The sequence below is a fragment of the Chaetodon trifascialis genome, chromosome 13, assembly GCF_039877785.1.
Source record: "Chaetodon trifascialis isolate fChaTrf1 chromosome 13, fChaTrf1.hap1, whole genome shotgun sequence".
Taxonomy (NCBI): domain Eukaryota; kingdom Metazoa; phylum Chordata; class Actinopteri; order Chaetodontiformes; family Chaetodontidae; genus Chaetodon; species Chaetodon trifascialis.
This window is the reverse complement of record NC_092068.1, coordinates 8,393,469-8,412,349: the sequence shown is the minus strand read 5'-3', so window position 1 is coordinate 8,412,349 and position 18,881 is coordinate 8,393,469. Positions and strand designations below refer to the sequence as shown.

The following is an 18,881-nucleotide window of genomic DNA, read 5'->3' as shown; positions in this document are numbered from 1 at the left end:
ATTTTATAACGCTGTTATCCATTTTACAACGCATCAGTAGGAATATTTATTTAATCATCCTGTAGGATTAGGGTATTTAGTACAGATCTCAGTATCTTAGATTCCACACACTTTAAATTACTTTTAACACTCATGGTCACATGTCAATGAGAATCAGATAATATATAGCGGCAAAATTAATGATAATAGATAGAATACAGCAAGTTTGGGGAGCATAAATTCAGGATTCTCCAACATATTAACTCATACAGATGCCACAGAGAATCAGTACCAGATGTGCCAAAATCATTTTATCCGTATGAAATATTTAACAGTAGCATACTTATGTTAATGATAACTTAGGGAGCTACAATTTTTAGATATTTGCACTAAAACATACCGAATCGCCCACAAAAACACTAATGCGCAAGTTTACTAGTATGCACATTAAACATATTAAGCAAAAAATATATACTGTCTGAAACCCTAACTACGGATACATAAACCTAGAATATTATTGTTGAGACAAATTAATTTCACTAGTCTACTCACGGGGTATACACTGTGAGAGGAAGAAAGCGCGTGACGCACCTGGCAACCCTAGCTAGGCCACTCACGAGGACGATCTTCCTTTCTTAGCCAGCACCGTTGTAGCGGAAGAGTGCGTGGCGTGGATGGAGTGGTGAAATTTGTCAAAATTCATTCAAGTCAGCCAGCTTTGAGTTTCACTAGAACGCCACCAACATGCCGGCGTATTTTCAAAGGCCAGAGAATGCCCTGAAACGGGCGAACGGTGAGTGAAAGAACAGCTTTGTGTTTCAAAGACGTCAGACATTTATGCTAACTAGCTAACGTTAGCTGACTGTAGCCTTCGCATGTCTCGTCACTAATGCTGCGGCGCAGTTAGCCGTGTTAAATGCTAGCTAGCAGTAGCTGGAATGGCGGGGAAGCCATATCGCTTACTTACGGCTACGTTGGTGTTTAGCTAACCGGCAAGGCCATTTTTGTGGTAATGAACATTGTACCAACGCAGTGACATTGTAGAAATATAGTGTAGGTAGCTGTTAGATAAGTGTCAGTACTCGTGACAGATTTCAAATGCTCGTAGCAATGCCCGTTGCCTACTGTCAAATTGCTAGTGCTTCTGTTCTTGTAGCAACTTAATGCTAATGTCACGTTCCCTAAGCACCACGGGCCTACCAGTGTCTGGCAGATTTGTTTAACGTTGTTTAACCACGGTATTGTAATGTGTTGCGGGATTAGTGCTAAGGTTTTGTGGGGTTTGTATGCGGTCAACGTTGATCCGTGATGGAACTTACGTTAGTCTTTTTTTCCGGCGTGTTCATACAGAGTTCCTTGAGGTTGGCAAGAAGCAGCCAGCCTTGGATGTTTTGTACGATGTCATTAAGAGCAAGAAACATCGAACATGGCAGAAGATCCACGAGCCCATCATGCTCAAGTACCTGGAGCTCTGCGTGGATCTCCGCAAGAGCCACCTGGCCAAGGAGGGTCTCTACCAGTACAAGAACATCTGCCAGCAGGTGTGTGAGGAGAAATCTGTGATGTTGGCACACATCAGGTAGTTGCTGGTACATAGGTCTTTTGGAGTCAAAGTGTAACGCTTGCCTTTGCTTTCAGGTGAATATCAAATCTCTGGAGGATGTGGTTAGGGCTTACCTGAAGTTGGCAGAGGAGAAGACTGAGACAGCCAAGGAGGAGTCCCAGCAGATGGTCCTGGACATCGAGGATCTGGACAACATCCAGACTCCTGAAAGGTGAGGATGTTCAAATGTTGGATGCAGAAATTATGTGAAGTAATTTCCCTCCAAACAATTCTCAATAATATATATGTTTAAAAAAATCGTAAATGCAGAAAATGAGTATTTAAGATATAAAGTAGAGAAGCAGTTAAAATGTGGTTGTATATTCTAAGTAAACAAAATACTGTAGTAGGCAGGTATACAGTAACAACAAAATGAATAAACTATTTTGTATGAAACAAATAAGCTAATTCTATGTGATGTTCACAACTGAAGGTATAAGGCAATTTGCAGGTGCTTGATAAATTTAAGGTGGATTCTTGACTTTAACCTTGTGGTGATTTCAGTGTGCTTCTGAGTGCTGTGAGTGGAGAGGACACTCAGGATCGTACTGATCGCCTGCTGCTCACTCCATGGGTGAAGTTCCTGTGGGAGTCTTACCGCCAGTGCCTGGACCTGCTGCGGAACAACTCTAAGGTTGAACGCCTGTACCATGACATTGCCCAGCAAGGTAGTAACACATTTAACACTGTTATGAAGGCTGCATAAAAGTTATTGTTAACACAATATTTTAGATTTGGTATGTTTTCAAGTAGGTAGATGTTACTGAATGATAATGTGTACAGAATCTGGCAATGGCACCATTTTTAAATTGATAAACAGTATTTTTTTTCAGTCATTAATAAGGTAATTAATGGTTTAATTTTAAGTCTACATTTAAAACTTCAGTGTAAATTTGCTTTTATTTTTTCCTATTTTGATAAGAGTAAACTGCTACAGAACGTCATTAAAGTAAAGGCATACAGAAAATAGTTAAGAAAAACAAACAAAAATTAAGCCATAAATTACATGTTGTACCTTGTATACTAATTGCTGTAAATAATATCTGGTTATCTTTTCTGCAGCATTCAAGTTCTGCCTCCAGTACACTCGCAAAGCAGAATTTCGCAAGCTGTGTGACAACCTGCGTATGCATCTGGGTCAGATCCAACGCCACCACAACCAGAGCACTGCCATCAATCTGAACAACCCTGAAAGCCAGTCTATGCATCTGGAGACACGTCTGGTGCAGCTGGATAGCGCCATAAGCATGGAGCTCTGGCAGGTCTGTTTACCTAACACTGAATCCCTCAATGGACCATGTCAGTGATATCAAGATGATACTGTTACTGATGTTTGTATTATTTCTGTTTTTCCAGGAAGCATTCAAGGCTGTTGAAGACATCCATGGCCTGTTTGCTCTTTCCAAGAAGCCTCCCAAACCCCAGCTGATGGCCAACTACTACAACAAGGTGTCTACTGTGTTCTGGAAATCTGGAAATGCTCTCTTCCACGCCTGCACCCTCCACCGGCTCTATCACCTCTCAAGGGAGATGCGTAAGAATCTGACCCAAGATGAGATGCAGAGGTAATGTATTCATTATCTGTTGATGAGTTCACAGGTTTTACTCTGATAGTGACCAAATGGTTAATAATGCTCAATCTCAATCTGCAGGATGTCCACCAGAGTCCTCCTCGCCACACTGTCTATTCCCATCACCCCCGAGCGCACTGACATTGCTCGGCTGCTGGACATGGATGGCATCATTGTGGAAAAACACCGCAGGCTGGCTACCCTCCTGGGCCTGCAGTCTCCACCAACCAGGCAGAGTCTCATCAATGACATGGTACATTATATATATATGACAGTAATTTCGTTTGACTCCTGTTTGACCTTTGGCTTTTCACCTGATTTTCTAAGACTGTTAAATGTTTGCTGAAAGATGTCTTGACAAATGCATATTTTATTGTTTGCATTGTAGGTGAGATTTAACCTGCTGCAGTATGTTGTACCTGAAGTAAAAGAACTTTACAACTGGCTGGAAGTAGACTTTCATCCTCTGAAACTGAGTGGAAGAGTGACCAAGGTAAGCAGTCTGGTGGAAATGTATAACATATCATCCATCTTTGTAGTTTTTTTTAGTTGCAGTTTCTGTTTTTTAATTAGTTAAAAGTATTGTAGCTATTCATTTCTTATCCCAGTGTATACTGACCGGCTTCGTATCCTACTAGGTGTTGAACTGGGTGAGAGACCAAGCAGAAAAGGAGGCTGATCTGCAGCAGTATGTCCCTCACCTACAGAGTAATACAATCCTGAGGCTGCTGCAACAGGTATTTCTCTTCATTGTTTTGCAATCCCCTGGAATGCTCTCCTAAGACACGTCTATACCATAATAATAATAATAATAATAATAATAATAATAATAATAATAATGAAAAGGTAGAAATCTCTCTCATTAATCTGTGCTCATCTCAACCAGGTTGCACAGATCTATCAAAGCATCGAGTTCACCCGTCTGGCCTCCCTGGTTCCATTTGTGGACGCCTTCCAGCTAGAGCGATCCATTGTGGATGCTGCCCGGCACTGTGACCTGCAGGTAGGGTCGAGATCAGGAGATTATGCATTTTGGATACATTAACAATATTGATAAACCAGCAAAATGGTATTCCAATCATGAGAATGTAAGGAGTAGTATTTTAATTATTTAACATTTCCTTGTTTTCTTTTAGGTCCGTATAGATCACACCTCTCGAACTCTGAGCTTTGGCTCAGATCTAAATTACTCGACCAAAGAGGATGCCCCTGTTGGTCCTTTCCTTCAGAACATGCCCTCAGAGCAGATAAGGAACCAGCTGACTGCCATGTCTGCTTCTTTGGCCAAAGCCATCCAGGTCATCAAGCCTGCCTCCATCCTGGTGAGTCCACTGTCTCACTGAGCTCTTGTATGGACACACAGAGACCAGAGACACCTGATCAGTGTATACTAAGAGGCACATATGTACATATACCTTCACGTAATATCAAACTCTAATTCATTATTAGTCTGTTTTGACACAACAAACTCTTTATTCTCAGCTCTAAACTGCATTCTGATGTTTTTGTCACTTCTCAGCAAGAGCGTGAGGAGCAGAATCAGCAGGCCATCGCTGCATATCTCAAAAATGCCCGCAAAGATCACCAGCGCATCCTGGCTCGTAGGCAGACTATTGAAGAGCGTAAGGAGCGTCTGGAGAGCCTGAACATTCAGCGCGAGAAGGAGGAGCTGGAGCAGCGGGAAGCTGAAATGCAGAAGGTTCGCAAGGCTGAGGAGGAGCGTCTGCGCCAGGAAGCCAAAGAGAGGGAGAAGGAGCGCATCATGCAGGAGCACGAGCAGATCAAGAAGAAGACAGTCCGTGAACGGCTGGAGCAGATCAAGAAGACTGAACTTGGAGCCAAAGCGTTCAAGGATATTGATATTGAGGTAAAATGTAACCAACTTGATTCATTATCTTGAACTCCATATTGCATGGATAGGTCATTGTTGATATGAAGTTAAAAAGAGAGGCTAACAAATCTGCTTTTACAGGACCTTGAGGAGCTGGATCCTGATTTCATCATGGCCAAACAGGTGGAGCAGCTGGAGAAGGAGAAGAAGGAACTTCAGGAGCGCCTGAAGAACCAGGAGAAGAAGGTAACTGAGTGACACATCTGTGAAAATGTCAGTGACTTTGATGTGAATTGGACAATAATTTTTCTTTCTCTCCAGATTGACTACTTTGAGAGGGCAAAACGTCTTGAGGAGATTCCTCTTATCAAGCAGGCTTATGAGGAGCAGCGCATCAAGGACATGGAACTATGGGAGCTCCAGGAGGAGGAGAGGGTATTTAAAGAAATTAATTTACTAATTGGAAGATGAAATAAACAGATGAAGGATATTGAGTACACCCAGGTTGGTCTGTAGAATGTAAGAATAAGCTTTTTCCTTTTTCTTGTAGATCAGCAACATGAAAGTTGAACGGGAGAAGGCTCTGGAGCACAAGAAGCGCATGTCAAGGATGATGGAGGACAAAGAAAACTTCTTGTCCAAAATAACTGCTGCTCGTAGCTTCATTTATGAGGTAAGACCCTTCAGTCCTCCATCAAGTGAAACTGAGCACTCATACAGTAGCCACTCCTGTTTTTCAGCCACTTTGCTATTCCATGTAAACTGGACCACAACGTGTGTGTGGAGTGTCAGCATAGTCCATCCATGGCATCCATTGTCAGTTTGTTGTGTTGTTGTACCTCCTCTCAGTGCATTGTGGACAAAAGACGACCATGCACTTGTTGACAGAAGCCACCTGGTGGCTCAGGTGTTAAAATTGACTCACAAATTATTTTAAGTGCCCTCCTGCTGGTACGGTGGAAATGATGCAGCACAGGGCCATTACTTCATAACAGCTATATAACTGGAGCACTGGTTTCAAAGTCACTATTCTGCCTTTGAAGGAAAAACTGAAGGCTTTCCAGGAGCGCTTGGTGGAGGAGAGGAAGAAGCGTCTGGAGGAAAGAAAGAAGCAGCGCAAAGAAGACAGGCGTAATGCTTTCTACCGTCAGAAAGAAGAAGAGGCACAGCGAATCCATGAGGAACAGCTCAAAAAAGGTAATTTGTTTCTGTTTACGCGTGTGTGCTGGGACACAAAAACCTGTGAGCCATTGACTCTTGATAAAGGAGGGGCAAGATTTCATGTGCCACAGAAATTTACCAAGGAAGGAAAAGGAGGACACTGTTGTGATCAATGGCAGTAATGGTTCTTTTTAAGGACATTGGTACAGAGAGGAACTGAGTTGTTGCCCAGCACTAAGCTTTCCTTTTTGCTGGGTGACTTTTACATGAAACCGTGCATAAACGATGAAAAAAGTGAAACTGGAGCTTCAGTAAGGAAGATGTTTTCCAGTTTAATCCTTGGTACTGTTCTGATCCTGGCAGCAGCTCCCTGCTTTTTGTCTTAATCAAACCAAAATGTGGTAGCTGTCATTCTGTCACAGAATATGCAGCTTGAACACGCCTCATGTTATATTGTTGCTTTTGTTACAGAGCGTGAGGAGCGCGAGCGCCTGGAACAAGAGCAGCGAGAGGAGGAAGAGAGGGAGTACCAGGAGCGTCTGCGCAAGCTCGAGGAGCAGGAACGAAAGCAGCGCGCTCGTCAGCAGGAGATCGAGGAGCGAGAACGCCGTCGTGAGGAGGAGAGACGCGGCCCCCCAGAGGAGAAGCCCAAACAGGTGAGCTTTGTTTGTTTTTTTTAAACTGATGGTCAGAGCCTCCAGATATTGAGTGTCACAGTTAGTTGAAGTTGCATGCAAATAATTCGTATAAGATTATACATTATTATTTTATGTTACCGACAGCTGGGATAGGCTCCAGCCCCCCCACAACCCTGAGAGGGATAGGCGGCATACAAAATGGATGGATTTTGTTACACACAATAGTTGTGATACCATGCTGACTCCATTAAAAAATCATTAACCTTTCAAATGCAATACAGACCTTTGAGCTGCCTTGATGCAATGGCACAATGTGTCATGATCAATATGTTTTGCTTATGTAGGATTGGGGTGAGAAGGAGGAGGGAGGATGGAGGAAGCGCACAGAGGGAGGTGATTCAGACTGGCGTCGTCCTGTGCCTGACAGGTATGTGTTGGCAACTTAACGTATTCTTGCATTTTTTATTGTTGAAGCCATTAAACCATGAGGGGCTTCTACAACAATACCTGTGCTCTCTGTCTCTAGGGATTGGAGACAGGAGGGCCGTGATGATGACAGGGAGGAGAGAGAGCCTCCCTTCAGGCGAGGAGAAGGTCTTCGCAGGGGTGGAGATGACAGAGGACCCCGCAGGGGCTTTGACGATGATCGAGGCCCTCGTCGTGGCGGTGACGATGACCGTCCTCTACGAAGAGGGATGGACGATGACCGTGGTCCACGTAGAGGCTTTGATGACGACCGGGGCCCGAGGAGAGGGGGAGATGATGACCGTGGCCCAAGGCGTGGCTTTGATGACGACCGTGGTCCCAGGCGTGGTTTTGATGATGACCGTGGTCCCAGGCGTGGCTTTGATGACGACAGAGGTCCCCGTAGAGGCATGGATGACTTCAGGGGTCCCAGGCGTGGGGCTGATGATGACTGGGGCTCCAGAAGAGGAGGAGATGATGACAGAGGTGGAAGGAGAGGCATGGATGATGGGCCACGTCGTGGTGATGATGATGCCAAACCCTGGAAGCCCCTGAGCAGACCTGGTAAGCCTGTAGGCATTCAGCTGCTACACTACATAAAGAATGGTTAGTGCAGCCGTCAGACTGCTGCGCAGCCCAGTGCTTAAATGTCGAGTCCAGTAATGTCTCGAAGAATGATGAGCAATTGCTGCTGCTGCAGGTGGTTGGCGTGAGCGGGAGAAGGCCCGAGAGGAGAGCTGGGGTCCTCCCCGTGATGATGGCAATGATGACGGAGATGATGCTGAGGAAAGATCCAGCAGGAGCTTCAGAGACCGTCGCCCACAAAGGTGACAGACCTCTGCTGAGAGTGTTGATCATTTGGTGATAAATGCATCTTCCTTTTCACTTTTTATCACAGATTTGTTTATCAGTGTCGCTTTGTATTCACAGAGAGGAGAATAGCTGGAGGAGAGGAGGCACAGATGAAGGAAGCTCCTGGAGAGATTCTCGCAGAGATGACACTGATCGCGATGATCGTCGTGACCGCGAAGATCGCCGCGATAGAGACCGTCGTGATAGAGACCGCCGTGATGACCGTGAACATAGAGGCCCACCTAAAGAGCAGGAGGAAGGTAAGCAGAGCTTGACTTACAAATGACATAACTGTTACATACTTATCAGGGACACAATGTAGGATGCAGCACAGTTTTCCCTTGAACATTTGACTTAACTAAAAGCTGTATGAGCTACTTACCTTCAACAACATTCAGGCTTCATATTTGTGTGATTAACCTCAGATCAATGACTGTGTGATCAAAACATTGTAACAGTTATCAGTCACACTTTGAAACTGTGTCAATTAGCCTGACAGGCTCTGATTAGAGTCACTGAGCTACAAAATAGAATAAATCACTTTTAAGAAGGTGTAAACATTCATTAAGCATGCTCGCTCTGCAAAACAGTTGGGACCACTACATGGAGGTGTTTTACTCAGCCAGCAGAGGGCGCTGTTCACCTGTAAATGACTGCCACTGCGGCTGTTTTAGAATGATACCCACCGACTTCATCAAATGTATAAGATTTTCAGCTGGAATTACACTTAGAAAATCAATATGTTTCTTCTTGGGAATGTCCTAATCAGCATCTTTGTTTCCTTGGAAGGGTCTTGGCGTCGTGGAGGCGATGAGAGGAGGGAGGAGCGGGACAGGGAGCGGCCCAGAGAGAGGGAGCGTGATCGTGATGCTGATGGAGAAAGGGGCTGGCGCACTGACAAAGAAAACCCTCGTCGCACCAAGAACGAGACAGATGATGACGGCTGGACCACTGTCCGCCGCTGAGCAACGACCAGTGCATCCACTTGGATCAGTTAATTGTTGGTTTTGAAAAGAGAAAAAAATTCAATTACTCCAGCAGCCAGTTAGCCACAGTGATGAATTAGTGGCTACAAATTCCCGATGCTCATGTGCATTATTCCTCTGGATGAGATATTTGTAGACAGTAGTTTTCCTGGGGATTTGTTTCCCTTTAACTTGATCTTGATTTTCAGAAGTTTTGAACCAGATTCCTCACTATCAAAACACCATCAACCACTTAACTCAACCGTGTGTACTTAGGCCTCATGCAAACCATCAATGTAAACATGACTGCCCCCAGTGGTTAGGAGTGTCATTACCGTACATGATGAAGTGAAACTGACTAAACAGAAAACCGATGTACCTGCTCCAACTTTCAATGCAAACTCAGTGTATCACCAACTGCCTCTTTTAGATAATTAACCTTTGCATAGATGTTATAGTATGGCACCTATCCACAACTCTTGTAATGGCAATGACTAGGAATTTGTCATCTACGATCTCTGCTCTTCATCTAATGTTTCAGATGCTTCTTAACCTGGTGAAGAATTGGTGGAATTTACATTTTGGTGTGCATGCTTAGAGTATTAAATTGGTCTTGCTTTATATCCAGTATGTGGTTCTATCTTGCTGCAGTCAATGGTATCAAACCAGGTTGCATGTATACAGATAAAGCCTTTATTAATAAAGATGTGTGCTCACCTCCTTGTTCATTTTGTGTCAAATGTTTTATCACTGTGGAAGATTGCAGCACAGTTATCAGTTTAAGGCTGAGGTTCCCAACCTGGGGGTTGGAATCCTCCAATGGTGTCACAGGATAAAGCAGACAGGTCATGATAGGGAAGCACAACCATTTCTCAGCTATACAATTGTTATTTTAATTCTGACATTACTGGTGTGTGTGTGTGTGTGTGTGTGTGTGTGTGTGTGTGTGTGTGTGTGTGTGTGTGTGTGTGTGTGTGTGTGTGTGTGTGTGTGTGCGTGCGTGCGTGCGTGCGTGCGTGCGTGCGTGCGTGCGTGCGTGTGTGTGAGAGAGAGAGAGCGGATGTTACCTCTAGAAATTACAAAAAACTAATTTCTTTTTTGTAAAGCTCGCTACAGGTTGTTTGACTTAAGATGTCAGAATGGCAGATTCTACAGATGTCTTCCAGTATCCATAACAGACTTTATTATAATTGAACTCTTGTTAAGTGCCTCTTGCAAACTTAACTTGTGAAAATGTAGCTTGATGGCGAGCTGTATTAATAACTTGTGAGGAGTGAAGGTGCTTAGAGAACAGTCTTCCTGACAGTTGTTGTGTCATCTCGCACTGCTTCTATCAGTGAAAGTAGTCCCTTCTTCGTCTGTTGGGGACCGGCTGGGTCTGTCTGCTCTGAAAGTACCCCAGCCCCAGTCTCCAGTCTCCATACCATTTCATCACACTACCAATGTACAACCACTAGAGGTCGGTAAAGCACCGTGGAGAGGACCGACACGCTTCACCAGCGAGGTGTGCTGGTTGGCTGGTGGAAAACTCAGGAAAATATAAACATGAAGGCAGTGGTCAGTGTGCAGTCCATTAACAAACCAGCAACATGCTGTTAGAGGTGTTTGAAAAACCTCAACCCCGCTGAACTTCTTAAAAAATATGCTTGTTCCTTAACGACAAATGGCCTTAACTTTGGCTTCCTTGGCCCGATTTACAGCTGCGATGTACAATAACAATAATACTAATGATGCAAATAATAATAAGATGAATAAAAAATATGAATATTAAAATTAATAATAATGTGTATCATATTTATTAGGTGATGTTTCAAAATAAAAGGCTATACCTTCATGAACTGACTAGGCGACTTCATATAAAACATGTCAAACATCCAGCTCCCAGTGATTCCTCACAGCGTTGATAATAACAACGTAATCTGCATTCAGGCATTCATGATCAGGCATATTCCGTGTTCTACGGCTGCTGGTGCTCTCACAGCTTGGAGAACCCATTTTGTTCTGTAGTTTGTATTTTAATCCACGGACCCTTAAACTACCCGCACAGAAAATAAAGAAAAAAATAAAAACCTCAACCAGACTATATATCAGACTATAATAATAATAATAATAATAATAATAATAATAATAATAATAATAATAATAATAATAATAATGATGATGATTCAGGTCTATCTGTATTTGTTTCCTTAAAGGACTATTTCATTTTTCTAACACCTGAAGTCATAATAGCCTTAAATGAACATTTCCATCAAAACAGAAAAAAAAAATACACAAAAAAATAAGATAAACTATAAAAATGTAGTCAAATACGTTATAAAACACTAACAGCATTCTTCAGGTTGAGGGCTGCATCTGTTCATTTCAAAGAGCCTCCTGAGTGTGACTCCCCGTGCTGTTTGTTCTTTGTGAGGGCCCTCGGTGCGCGGCCATGGCTGCTGATCCACGCACACGGCTGACAGCCTGCAGTCACAGGTAGCTCCTCCAACACACACCTGAGCAGTCAGCACCGAACAACACTGACACACAGCGACTCATCAGAGGCTCATTGAATTCTAAAGGCTGTCAGTCTTCACGCAGCGTCCCGTAAACTGTAGTACAGTGAAAGCTTGATTGTGTCTCCAGTGTCTTCCAGACATCCCATCCAGCGGACATGAAGGGTGTCTTCAATCTGAAACTTTATCCTAGTAGAATCAGAAGAAAAACGAAAACGAGCGGGGCCGAAACAAGAGCGATTTCTCTCCATAAATCCAGCCAGAGAGCCAAAAACGGAAACAGAATTGAGAAATAAATGAGGCCGACTGACCAATTAAGATCGTGCTAAATATTGCGCACAGCAATGAAAATAGACTTTAATGGAGATAATTTGATGTTTGCGCAACATTGGTGTCCATAATTAAAAACAATCAGTCACTATAGGTACACCCCCCCCCCCCCCCCAAAAAAAAAAAAAAAAAAAAAATCAGATTGAACCTGTCATAGGCCGTAAATGTAAATAAGCAGGCTACCTTGAGTTTTTCTACTGGTCCAGATGAGTGTGTTAAATGTCCTGGAGATATGTGCGCGCGCCCATGTATGTGTGTGCGCGTGCGAGGGGCTCCTCTCTGGACGAATCCGTTCCGTGTTGCGCGTTCGAGTCCGCCTCTCCGCGCCCCTGCTTCCCATTGACGCACTTTTTAAGCGTCTTCCCCTTCTCCACCTTAAGGCGAGCAGCAGCGGCAGCGACCAATCACCATGCCATTACAGCCTTCAGAGGAAGCTGTTTATGGGACTGCAGCGCTAATTAGGCTCATGAACTAACAAATCTGCCTGCACGAACACGGCGAGGAAAACGATCACATCCATGGATTAGTCGGGGAGTAGTCGAACACTTTTTATTTTGGCTTTCTCGACACTGCCGCCTTTTTCCCAACTTATTTACTGAGCAGAAACTTTCGCCCTTTCTTGGGTGTGGAGTATTTTTTAAGCGAGAGCGCCTACGACAACTTTAACTTAAACTGGGGAATCTGGACTATCAGACCATGTTTCAACCTACACCCAAGAGGTGTTTTACTATAGAGTCTTTAGTGGCGAAGGATAATCCTGTACCGGCGTCCCGCTCCGAGGAGCCCATCAGGCCAGCGGCTCTCAGCTATGCAAACTCCGGCCAGATGAACCCCTTTCTCAACGGCTTTCACTCCGGCGGCAGGGGCGTCTACTCAAATCCGGACTTGGTGTTTGCCGAGGCGGTCTCTCATCCGCCAAACTCCGCCGTCCCGGTGCATCCGGTGGCCCCGCCGCATGCTCTGGCCGCTCACCCGCTTTCATCCTCACACAGTCCGCACCCTCTTTTTGCCAGCCAGCAAAGGGACCCATCAACTTTCTACCCCTGGTTATTACACAGATATAGGTACTTGGGCCACAGATTTCAAGGTAAGTTATCGAAGTGCTTCGTCTGTCTGACTTTTACGCACGAAACATGCCGAGCGGCTGGAGAGAGGCTACTGATTTTTTTTCTGTCTCCATCAGCGCAGAGAGCAGCATGGACAGGGAATAAAAAACATGGGAAGCTGTAGCAGAGCAGGTTTTTTTTTTTTTATTCTCAGACCAAAACAGGCATTTAAAGGATTGTTTCACTCAAAAAATGTCCATGTCTTTGATTTCCGCAATTTAGAAGAAATAAATAAAAACCTCGAGTAAAATGCCAGTAATAGTAATTGCTGCCTTGGCTCCTACAGCTGTCTGCTACTTGGAGCGTATATTCAGGGCTTTAAAAGACCACTAGAAATATTGACAGCTTAGTACATTGTTGGTCCTGCAGGTTATATATCGCATATGGTCTTTATCCATGCGTAAAACGGAACCAAAGTATGTCGCTGCTCCGCAGTTTGCGCCAAGGCTTCTGTCACATTTTACCCAAAGACACATTTTTGGTTTTAAAGAAAAAAAAATAATAATAATAAAACGGTGTGGCTGGTTCTGTGGGGAGCCTAATCCTGTTTTTTTTCTTCCATTTTTATCTTTTTTTTTTTTTCAAAGCTGAAATGAGTCAAATTTAAGGATCATTTAAATTGTATTAACCATGTTGACCTGCGCGATGTGTAGACTAGAAAATTCGTTTATTATTTTTTGGGCTTTTGGTTGCTCGTTTTATGGTTTTTATACTTGTGATTATTTGTTTTTTTGTTTTTTTCGGACAACTTAAGGCAAAATTAGCATATTTTAAATGAGTTTATTCAAAATGAATTTCTAAAGTGCTTTTGGGCTGCTGTTTATTTAAACGTCTTCGTGCTGCTTATATTTTACCTGAGATTTTGTTTACAAAGGCTGTTTTTGAGCTAATTTAATTAGGCCCAGGATTATAGCTCAGCTGTTCGTTGCTTTCTTCTTCCCCTCATACGGAGGTTTTACAAATATTCGATGAAGAAAGTCAACAAGAAGAAATAATGTACGTTTTCGATAAACTATGTTCTGTCCCTGAATGATGTCCAGTTTGCCTTCAGACATTATCATGAAATATTTCCAGCCTTTCGTTCCGTTGCTGTGCGCAGGCCTGCTGTTTCTCACCAAACTGATAATATCTAGTGAAATGAAATGAAAAGGAAAGAAATTGACCATGATTTTCTGCTCGTTTCCAGGTAATGAAACGAGTCCAGAGAGCTTCCTTTTGCACAACGCGCTGGCCAGAAAGCCCAAAAGAATCCGGACAGCTTTTTCACCCTCGCAGCTCCTGCGGCTCGAACACGCGTTTGAGAAAAACCATTACGTGGTGGGAGCAGAAAGAAAACAGCTCGCCCACAGCCTTAGCCTCACAGAAACTCAGGTAAGAAGCATCACCTCTCCTTTAAACTTCACATCCCCTCCTTTTCTCTCACCTGGACAGCGCGCTGGTTTTATTTTGAAATACGCACCTCGTGCCTCTTTATGCGTGCCATGCTCTGGCTCTGAGAACAGGCATGCTTTCACTCTGCAGCTATTTTTTATTGTTACTATAAAAAGATATTTCTCACATTACGGCTGGTGGAGTGGGCTATGTGTAGTTTTTTTTTTTTTTTTTTTTTTTTTTTTGTGCGCCTGCAGCTTTTTAAAAACAGGCCGCTGTGAAATGAATGTATGCTAATTCACGATAATAAAGAGGAGACATCTAGTTATCAAAACTAGCATTTTGAATAATCAGCTCCCAAATTGTGTCTACACACCAGGGTCCATAAATGCATGTTGTCAATCGAGGACAGAGGCTGTATTCTGCTGGATCAAATCCACTGTCATTGTATAGGCCTAACCTCATTTCAGGAGGGGTTGAATTACTTTGTTTTGGGGGGAGAATGTTGCCTTTCAAAATGGAGGGCAAATTAACCAGTTAACCATTTTATGGGATAGGCGATACAAAGAGCGAGGCGGGTTCAGTGAATTCCCTCTGCCATATTTAAGATGCTGTTTGAGCCCATCAGCCGCTGGCTTTTGTCCGCTGTGTCTCCTTTGGACGGCGGGGCCTTTGGAGGAACTGAAGGGAGAAATGAACCGTCACCTACTTCAATTAGCCCACTGAAGGCTTATTAAATGCACCTCAGTTGCCATTTAAGCGCTAAAAAGGGCTGCAGAGCGACAAAGCGAGGGCAGACAATTTATCGATTTAGATGTTGTTAATTCCCCACGGTACCGTTTAACAGAGCTGAGTCGATTTAGGGGAGTGTGTGAAAGTATATGTTAAATATGTGGCATGGATGTGGATCCCTTTATTTCTTTCTGCATGCACATGCTGGCTTGGACATGTTTATAGTTGGAGAAAAATCCGCTGACCTACTTTAGATGAGGCGTCAAAGTTTGTCCAGACATCAGATGTTTGTGAGACTACAGATAAAATTATTTTTTGTTTATTCCAGCTCTTGGCATTTACTTTATTTCCGTTTTTTAAATCTTGGGGGGGCTTATTGCGGGATGTCATGGATCATAATTCGCAGCGTTTTATTGTAAGGATTGAGTGGAGTGACCTTTTATGAGCCGAGTTCACCCTTTGTGCGTCAAATTAATATTAGATATTGGAGGAGCACTTGTTTTTTTGTGTGATTTTGTCATTTAAAGATTGAGCTCTGTGTATTGTGGTGATTGTTTGCTGTATGATCACCAACTGCAGGTCACAGTTTGCCTTTTTATTTCCACTGCACCGCTGCCTGCTTGCATTTAGCACTGCTATCCAAACAATGTGTCCCTTTTACGCGTGGCTTTGCGCACTGGCCAATCGCGGTTTATCTCGTGACACTGATCCAGGTTTTTTCTTTCTTTCTTTCTCTTTTTACTCCCCCTCCAGGTAAAAGTGTGGTTCCAGAATCGGAGGACGAAGTTCAAGCGACAGAAGTTGGAGGAGGAGGGCTCCGAGTCTCAGCAGAAGAAGAAAGGATCGCATCACATAAACCGGTGGAGACTGGCGACGAAACAGGCGAGCCCAGAGGAAATTGATGTCACTTCGGACGATTAAAAAAAACTATTTAGGCGTCTGATTGAAGGAGGACATGGATAAAGGATGCCGTGTAGAGACAGTGAGAGGGTAAAAAGCCAATGTCACATTTCATATCTCCGGAGATCGGCAGCTGAGGGTGAGAGAAACCCGACTGGTGGCACTGCTGTCACCGTGTGGGTCTGTCAGTCCAAATGACCCAGGAAAATGTGACTGACAGCGTCTCAGTCCTTCTACCTGAACCCTTCCACACACCAACCACCACCACTACTACAATCTCCCATCCACCACCACCTAATTTTCTTCTCCAATTCACATTGGACGTTTGCACTTCAGAAGGTTTTTTAAAAACAGCAACAAAACAAAACGTTTCAACCCAAGATACCAAAACACCAAACTGCTTTTGTAAAACTTGAATTGCATGATATAGTTTTTTCCTGGTAGTTGTTTTAATTTGACAAGTTTTCTCAACCCCAGAAGAAGAAGATAAAAAAAGAATCGATTTTGTTTTTCACTCTATTTTCAAACTGAGAGATGTCGTGCTTCTTCCTTTTTACAAAGTGTGCAGTCTTTAATTCATGATTCTCGTGTAAAAGTGATTGTGAAAACATATGAAGTAGCGGTGCTGCGTTCTAGTGTTTTTTTTTTTAAAGAAAAGAGAGCAAAAATTCGACTTAAAAAAAAAACCTTTCTAAAAAGTGAATCAGACCACAGATCAAGTACTTAAAGGGAAGGTATCAGGACATTCCTTTAACCTAAAGCTTTACCAATGTGTCGCTGTGGCCCCATGCAGCCTTCTGTCAGGACTTGACCCTCCAGTGAAAGTTGCCACGAAGGACTAAATGCAAGAATTGAAAGAAAAAAAAAAAAAAATACAAAAAAACAAACAAACTTCAAGCACTGAGCGTATTCCATGTACAGAAATGCTAAAAGTTAATGTTTCTGTTAAACCCTCTTTTACAGAATGTAAATAATTTTTGTGTTTGTGTTAAGTTTGCTACAATTTTAACACAAAGTATACTTCCAAGAAGTATGTAATTGTCAATATTTTGTCAATAAAGTTTTATCAATATGTTGCGCGCAGTAAAAGTAGAGGCTTTTGATTATACAGAGCAGCTGAATGGCGGCCGGTCATCTTTATTCCTAAAGAGAATAATATGGCGCACAGTGCGGGTTGCTGATGTGGCGTCAGGACAGCAGAGTTTCATTTAAAAACACACAGAGAGAAAAGCTGCAGCCTGTAATTTGTTGTCTTCAGCTCTGCATTTGTTCCTCAGTCTGATATAGACGGCATTAGTTTTATTTTTGAGGGGCTGCAGCGTCTGCTCCGCTCCAGCTACAAAGAGTCCCTGCAAGCTTTTGTGAAAGTGCAAATCAGTTTAGGCAATTATCATGCGAGTAATATGAGGGGGAAAGGGGATGCATTGCCCAGTGGTCCACTTTAATCTCTTAATCCACGGATCCAAGGGGGCTTGGTTGGACATAATTTAGTACAATCTGACTACCCCTCACGACGCGATAAGGGAAGGTTGCAATGTGCCGCAAAATGGGATCTTTGTCTAAAATCTTGTCTTGTAGGCTCCATCATGCTGCAAGCTGCTGAAACATTACAGGGTTTCTTTAAGAGCCTGTAGGCTAAACTAAAAAAGATGCTATTTATTACAGGAAATGAATCCTTGTTTACACACAAACAAACCAACAGCAAAACAGTGCGTTAAAAAAACAGACACTTTTTATTCTCCTTTTTTCTCTCGGGGATATTTAAGGCCAACTTCAGTGTTTTTGGCGCAAGGTGCGTGTGTTTGTTTAATTGTTTCATAAAGTAAAATGAGCTGTTTTTGTGGTTTGGGTTGGGGGGGCATGCCATATAGGGAATTCTTAATCGGCCCATAGATTATAACAGCAATAAAAATCTTTAGAGAATACCATTAGCTTTGAAAAAAAAAAAAAAACCTAAAAGCTTTATTACAAACCCAGCTTTGAAATAGGGGGGATTAGAGGACTGAAAGGGTCCCACAATAGTTAGAAGAAAAGGTTTCATGCTAATGAGGTTAATGCCCTTTGTATCTCCGGACTCCACAACTTCATTACTCCTATCTCGGGCAACACCGAGCGGCTCAGAGCTTCACAATCCACTCGAGCTTTTCCCTACCCTGCCTCTAAAGAAGGATTTGATAGCAGTCCTGTTCAAACTAGATAATTATATCTTTTCAAGTTGGAATTAAGATAAAGAAAGTGCAGTGGAGGCGGTGAGCCTTGATCCGCCGCAAACAAATTTGGCGCACTCTCCCCCCCTCTGTGCGCCTGTATGGACGCACAGGAGACAGGACGGGCTTCTCATTAGAGCCTGGCACCATTTGATTCATTTAAACGCGTTTGAACTGAACCTGCGAACACGTCTCCCCGGTTTCATTTGTTGCTATTATTATTAAAATTATTATTATTTTAGCAGATTAAATGGCAAAATCTAAAACCCAAATTTACCAAACGAACAGCTCGCTCACCTGACCGGGTGACGTCATTCCGAATAACTGCATGAAATGGCAAATGACTCCTTATTCTGAAGCACCCATAAAAAAACTGAAAGAAGAAGAAAAAAAACGGTGTAGGTAGGCGTTTTAGAATTAATGACAGCAATAATAATAATAATAACAATAATAAAATTACATGGCGTATGTAAGTTGTAGCGCTTGGCTAATATTTAAGACATTTTTTTGCGTCTTATAAAAAAAACAACGCGCCTTTCTTTTCAGATCATGGTGCTTATTAAAGGGCGATTAAGCGCAATTTGAGACTAGGTCACATGAATATAATTGGTTTGGGCAGAATTCAAACTGTGTGTGTGTGTGTGTGTGTGTGTGTGTGTGTGTGTGTGTGTGTGT

The 18,881-nt window shown here is 43.0% G+C and overlaps 2 protein-coding genes across 3 annotated transcripts; both read left to right on the top strand.

The window, feature by feature from the left end:
* Positions 1 to 572: 572 nt before the first annotated feature.
* eif3s10 (eukaryotic translation initiation factor 3, subunit 10 (theta)) lies at positions 573 to 9,793 on the top strand. Its single transcript, XM_070977475.1, has 22 exons — positions 573 to 772; positions 1,330 to 1,520; positions 1,618 to 1,754; positions 2,087 to 2,250; positions 2,645 to 2,844; positions 2,939 to 3,147; positions 3,235 to 3,406; positions 3,542 to 3,646; positions 3,792 to 3,890; positions 4,040 to 4,156; positions 4,290 to 4,475; positions 4,673 to 5,020; positions 5,126 to 5,230; positions 5,306 to 5,419; positions 5,535 to 5,657; positions 6,028 to 6,181; positions 6,617 to 6,801; positions 7,128 to 7,210; positions 7,310 to 7,812; positions 7,949 to 8,075; positions 8,179 to 8,360; positions 8,890 to 9,793. Exons 1-22 carry the CDS (start codon positions 724 to 726, stop codon positions 9,063 to 9,065), a joined length of 3,729 nt encoding a protein of 1,242 aa, XP_070833576.1. The 5' UTR covers positions 573 to 723; the 3' UTR covers positions 9,066 to 9,793.
* A 2,474-nt stretch (positions 9,794 to 12,267) lies between these two features.
* On the top strand, positions 12,268 to 17,084 carry emx2 (empty spiracles homeobox 2). 2 transcript variants are annotated; one of them, XM_070977678.1, is made up of 3 exons: positions 12,268 to 12,977; positions 14,183 to 14,367; positions 15,853 to 17,084. In XM_070977678.1, the coding sequence occupies exons 1-3, from the start codon at positions 12,587 to 12,589 to the stop codon at positions 16,018 to 16,020; spliced, it is 744 nt and encodes a 247-aa protein (XP_070833779.1). In that variant the 5' UTR covers positions 12,268 to 12,586; the 3' UTR covers positions 16,021 to 17,084. The 2 variants fall into 2 exon arrangements, with proteins under 2 accessions (XP_070833779.1, XP_070833780.1); XM_070977679.1 differs by lacking the exon at positions 14,183 to 14,367 and having other exon boundaries at positions 12,466 to 12,977; positions 15,853 to 16,847.
* Positions 17,085 to 18,881: the final 1,797 nt, after the last annotated feature.